Genomic DNA, 5,667 nt, shown 5'->3' with positions numbered 1-5,667 from the left:
TCAGATCCCATTACAGATGGTTGTGAGCCACCATGTGGTTGCTGGGAATTGAACTCAGGACCTCTGGAAGAGCAGTCGGTGTACTTAACTGCTGAGCCATATCCCAGCCCCACATGTAATTTATAATGAAGATTATTTACTTATCTTAAACTCATATTTAATTGGAGGTCCTGCATTTTATCTGGTAACTCTATCAGGGCCACACATCTATATCTATCTCTCTGTGTCCATCAGGATAGGGTTAGCAGCTAGGGGAGAGTTGGACACTCAGGAGGGACAGGGCTCTGGGCCTGTGGAAGGGAGCAGACATCCCTATGGAGAGCTTTGGTGGACTTTGGCCACCTGAGAACTAAGCAAGGCTCTGCAGTGCTATAGGTGGGTTAGCCTGGATCATCTACCATGCCTCTATTTCCTTATCAGTGAAGTGAGATAGCTCCCCTCGAAGCACTAAATGAGCTAGTGTGGCGAACAGGCTGGAAACATTGTAAGTCCTCTAGAGGAGTCCACAGTCTGGAGTAAGTAAGTTTGAGTTTTGTGCCTGGATGTTGAATTAGTCCCAAGGGAAAGAGATGAAGTTCTATCTAAAGAACTTGAATTTCAGGAGAGAGAACGCAGGCAGGGGAAAGAAGCCTCTGGCCTTGATGATGGTTGTGGTGATGATGCTGCTGCTGGTGATGATGGCGATGATGATGGTGGTGGTGGTGGTGCTAATGGTGATAATAATGGTGATATTCATGACGATAACAGTACAGATGACAAAGAACCACACTCAATCTTACATTCAGCAATTACATGATCTAACTTGTTAGCAACTCTGGGCAGCCCAGTATTGTCCCTGGGTTTCATATAATAGAACCAAATACTGATAGATGAAGAGACTGTGGAGCAGGGGTTAAAGCCAGCGCTAAGCAGCACCACCCTCATCTCAGCCATGATATTGTGTGCTTCTCTGTATGGCTACTGGCTGTATATACATGGCTAGGGCTTCTGGCTGGCAGCCGAGAGCTCAGTCATTTGTTTTCCCAAGAAGGTCATTGGTCTCCTCTGCCCTGCCTGACTGATGTCTTTGTTCTGTGTGGTTCTATTCTACCAGGATCCTCTGAGGAGCGGTCTGCATTCATTAAGGCTTCCTGGAAATTGCTGGAACCGAGAAGGAACGCTTCATCTCTCCTGGATCTCCTAGGATCTGAGAACTTAAAGGCTAAGCCTGTGCAGCTGCAACTCCACCTGGCTAGGGCACCCATGTGGGGCCAGGACCTGCCGCTCATGCTATATGTCCAGAGGGTGCCAGTCAGAGACCATGTTCAGGGCTCCATCGGACTGACGGTGCGCTTTTGTGCACAGGCCCTCCTGCATGGGGGTGGCTTTCGGAAACCGTTCTGGAGACACATAGTACACTTGAATGTGGATTTTGAGAAGGGTGAGTTTGTAGCAGGCATGAGAAGTCACCTGAAGAGGGGGAGCTTTGGGTCTGTGAATCAGATGAGCCTGGTCTAGCCAAATCACAGAGAACCCCTCTCCCAGCTCACATATCACAGGCAGGAAAGTCGCTGTAGCTGGGCAGTTGGGTGCCAGCATAGACATTCTAACACATCTGACAACAATGATCTCTGAGTGTAGTGTTTCTTTCTAGCCCATCCTTTGGACTCAAGATGGTGTTTTTGCCTATGTTTAGAGATACAATGGCCGTTCCTGCTGCCCTACAGCAGTTACAGGGACAAGCTGACAGATGAAAGGCTGATCCGTGTGGCTGGCATCGCTGAGGTTGAAGAGACAGGGCAGTTCATTCTGGTCCTAAAAGATTTCTCTCTGGAGCCTCCCCACTTGTCTATTGAGGTGAGGTCTCTGGACAGAGATGGGGACACACAGGCTCTAAGATGTTCTCATCATGGGCTGGCGGGGGTATCATGCCCTGATACAGATGATGATAGTGGGGTCACCGAGGCTTTTTTCTCCACCATAGGCAACAGGCTGAGAGATGGCAGGCTCCAGGGCTCTACATGTAACAAAGCATGGGACAAGAGGGCGTCTTAGGGAGGTCATGTTTTGCAAAGGATGGTGAGGAGGATGCTAGGTAGAGAACAGATGCAGGCATGTTACCACGGAGATTCCCTTCCCGAAGGCGGAGATAAAGAGACAGTGCTTTGGGATGTGAGCAGATGTGAGGAGAGGAGACAGACCTAAGACAGACTATATGGTTGAATTCAAAAGGTGACTGCAGATAAGATGTGGTGTGCCACAGAAAACAAAGCAAGAAGTGAACTTCAGACATAGAGACACAGTGCCAGAGTGGCTTGGGTGGCTTTAAAGGGAAGGAAAGCTTCACAAAGGAGGGCACGTGTCCTCCCCATCTCCTGCCACCCGAGCTGTCCTCCCCCAAAGCCTTTCCCACTGCCTTCCCAAGCCCAGCTTTTTACCCGGCAGCCTAGCTGACAGCATGCCTGACACTAGCCAACAGAACTGTTAGATGGTTCTGTATTGGACCATAACTCAGCTGGCACAGTTGTGGTTTTCACCGGGGCATGCTCTCAGGGTGCCAGGGCAGGTGCTGCTGGAGGCCTTCTGTGTGAGGCGAACAGCGGGGCAGAGTTGCAAGCATAGGCATAAGCTTGGTGCTGCGGCAGGGCCCTACCTGTTACCCAGGGCAGAGTCCCAGTTGTAATGGGACCAAGTAGGCTATGGCTTGGTCCGCATGGCTGTAAGACCTGTGGCTGATGAACACCACTGTGCTGGATTCCAGAGTTATTTTCGCCCATTTGGCTTTGACACCCTCTTTGGAGACTTAGTTCTTTCGTTTGAGTTTCAGGTAAGTTAGGTAACATGCCCTCAGTGTGCTCTGGATGGACAGAGAGCATTTGGGTCCATTACTTATCCATTGTTGCTCATCATTCAGATGATACTATTCTGGGCTCCAGGACTGAATCCTTGCCTCCCAGGACAGGCTAAGGCCATGCTGCCCCCATGACATTGAAGTACTGTACACAGCTGGGGCTGGGGGTGGGGCAAGCACGTCCTACTGATATCTGGGAAGATACAACAGGCTGGGAGGAAGATCCTGGGCTAGGATCTAAGAGCCCTAGGTTAGGTCCTGTCTCATCATCAATATATCTTGGAATCTTGGCTTCATCATTTCTTTGCTGGTGGAATGATATTGTTGATTGCACATAGGTGGCACACATGACACTCCTGTGCATGGGCTAGATACTACTAATTAATCATAACTGGTAGGACTTGTGCTTGGTTTCCTACTTGACAAACGCTAGACAATATCATTAACCCTTTGGGACCAGTACTTCAGTTGAGTCCAGCAGGCATCTTCAAATAGATGGTGAGAGGGAAACTCTACCCAGTCCTGATGTGGAACTCCCTGAACTTCTAAAGCGGGTGAACAGATGTGTTAGTTTGAGCTAGGCTCCCCTCACTACTAGCATCTATGCTCTAAGCAGTCCCTGGTGGTCACAAGAGCAGTTGACTGAATGGGGTGTGACTGTGAGGCCGGGGACCTAGGGCACCTCTGTCTTCTCCCCACACAGGTGTTTGAAAGGGCTGAGGTGGGCAAGGCTCTGAATATCCACATCACCCTCACCAACACCCTGATGGTGCCTCTGAATAACTGCGCCATGGTTCTGGAGGGGAGTGGCCTCATCAATGGGCAGATGACAAAAGAGTGAGTAACATTGTCATTGGCCCCTCCCCAGTCTTCCTGGGGTGCTGATCTCTGAGGGGCTGTGCTTCATGGGACTGCTGGATCCTCCTTGGTCTTCAGATGCCACCTTCTGTTCCTCACTCCTCCAACCTCAGGACGCTGGGGGTTTGGTGGTACCAGGGGGCTGGGTTGTGCTACTTACTCAGCAGGTCTCCTTGTCCCATTGCCTATCCAAACTGCCAATTCTCCAGGCCCCGACAGGCAGCTTTTCACTTTCAGCCTTGGAATTCTGATGGCTGGACACACCATCCAAATTCATCTGGAGCTCTACCCCATCAAAGCTGGGCCCCACCAGCTACAAGTCCTCATCAGCAGCAGTGAGGTCAAGGAGATCAAAGGCTACAAGGACATCTTGGTTGCTGCAGCTCCAGCCTCCTGAGGCCTGCCTTCCTACTGCCCTCCCCAGTCCTTGTCCCAACCTCCCTTCCCACCCCCAGCATAGCCTCCCTTTCCACCCCCAGCATAGCCTGTCCCAGCCTCCCTTCCCACCCCCAGCATAGCCTCACAGCTTTCTACTTCTCCAGGTGCTTGCTATCTTTGTTCAACCTCTGTAGTGTGGGTAGTTGAAACTCTGTAGAACCACTGAGCATCATGGGAAGAAACAATAAAGATGTGTTAGCTCTCTCCTCCACTAAGAGGCCACTGTGTGGCTGGGTGGGCCCTCTCTGTTCTTCTTATGTTCTCATCGTCTCTTTCTTCTGTTAAGGGCTTCATCCACAAGCTAAGCCCGCGGGATCTTCTCTAATGTTGCTTCTCTGCATTTAGTCTCCAAGGTCTCCCCACTTAACCTAGAAGCAGAGGTGAGAGGGATGCCTGAGGAGGTAGCAAATGCAGGGCCAATTAAGAGAAGCTGCCAGGCAGAATCCCTGTTGCCAATCTGAGAGCACCCAGCATGGTAGGGAGCCTCTGCGGAGCCAGCATGCACTCAGCAGACGCTGCAGGCCAACTACCCTAACTCTTAACATCTTTGTTAGTTTTTAGGACAGAGGAAGCCAGTGTTTCACATTCCCCTACCTTGTAGTTATTAAAATCTTCCATGCTCGCTTATCCTTAATAAAGTGAAAAGAACAGAAAAATAGAAATGAAACTAAAGAAATACCTTCCCCATTTCAGGGGAAAAAAATCTTTGTTAACATTTTTACAATATTCCTTTCTGGCTTTCTACATCTCTTCCTCTTCCTCCTCTTCCCCCTTCTTCCTGTTCTTCCTCTTCCTCCTCTTCTTCCTCCTCTTCCTCCTCCTCCTCCTCCTCCTCTCCTCTTCCCCCCTCCTTCCCTATTCCCCTTTACATGTTATTATCTTCCCAACAGGCATTTTTAAATCCAGGAATCTGGGCCCTGCCCTCATTAGCTGCCAACCTCCTCCTCGCCCAGTTCTTTTGCTTATTTGCTTACCTTAGTCATTGTCATGTTTTCTATCTCAGGCTGGTCCCCAGCCTGTTCCTCCCCAGCCCTTCCCATACCCAGCTGCTTGGTGCAAGAGTAGGAGCCTGCACATCCTGCTCCACCCAGTGTGCCAGCTGTACCTGTCCCTATGAGCATCCCTGGGCATTTGTGTCACTACTTTGTGACAGCTGACTTCTGGGAGGCTTCTACCTTCTGGTTTGTTCAGAAATGTAATACCTTGCTTACAAATGTCCTTCTCTGTTTGGTCAGTCTTCTCCTGGATGAGGCACTGGTATGGACAGGTTTCCTTTAAGCTGTGCCTCCAAGGGTGTGTGTGTGTATCCTAGACATTTCTGCTTTCACCGGTCACCTCTCAAGTGACTTCCTTCTTACCTAGAAAGTGGTTTTAAAAGTCACACTCAGTGGCATGTTTTTCTTTCTACCCTTTCTTAATTTCTTTCTACCCTTTCTTTCCATCTCTTCCTTCCTTTCTTTCTGTCTTTCTTTTCTTTCTATTCCTTCCTTCCTTTCTTTTCTTTTTTTCTTCCTTCCTTCCTTCCTTCCTTCCTTCCTTCC

The 5,667-nt window shown here is 49.6% G+C and overlaps 1 protein-coding gene across 1 annotated transcript in view; it reads left to right on the top strand.

Moving 5' to 3' along the window:
* Positions 1-4,085, top strand: part of Tgm7 (transglutaminase 7) — a 22,492-nt gene extending 18,407 nt beyond the window's left edge. The window contains exons 10-13 of the mRNA XM_021157052.1: positions 1,094-1,420; positions 1,676-1,836; positions 3,534-3,667; positions 3,926-4,085. Coding sequence (XP_021012711.1) covers positions 1,094-1,420; positions 1,676-1,836; positions 3,534-3,667; positions 3,926-4,085 — 782 coding nt within the window. The remainder of the gene's footprint in view (positions 1-1,093; positions 1,421-1,675; positions 1,837-3,533; positions 3,668-3,925) is intronic.
* Positions 4,086-5,667: the final 1,582 nt, after the last annotated feature.

Source organism: Mus caroli, chromosome 2 (genome assembly GCF_900094665.2).
Source record: "Mus caroli chromosome 2, CAROLI_EIJ_v1.1, whole genome shotgun sequence".
Lineage (NCBI taxonomy): Eukaryota > Metazoa > Chordata > Mammalia > Rodentia > Muridae > Mus > Mus caroli.
Note: the sequence above shows the minus strand (reverse complement) of the source record. Positions and strands in the feature narration are given on the sequence as shown.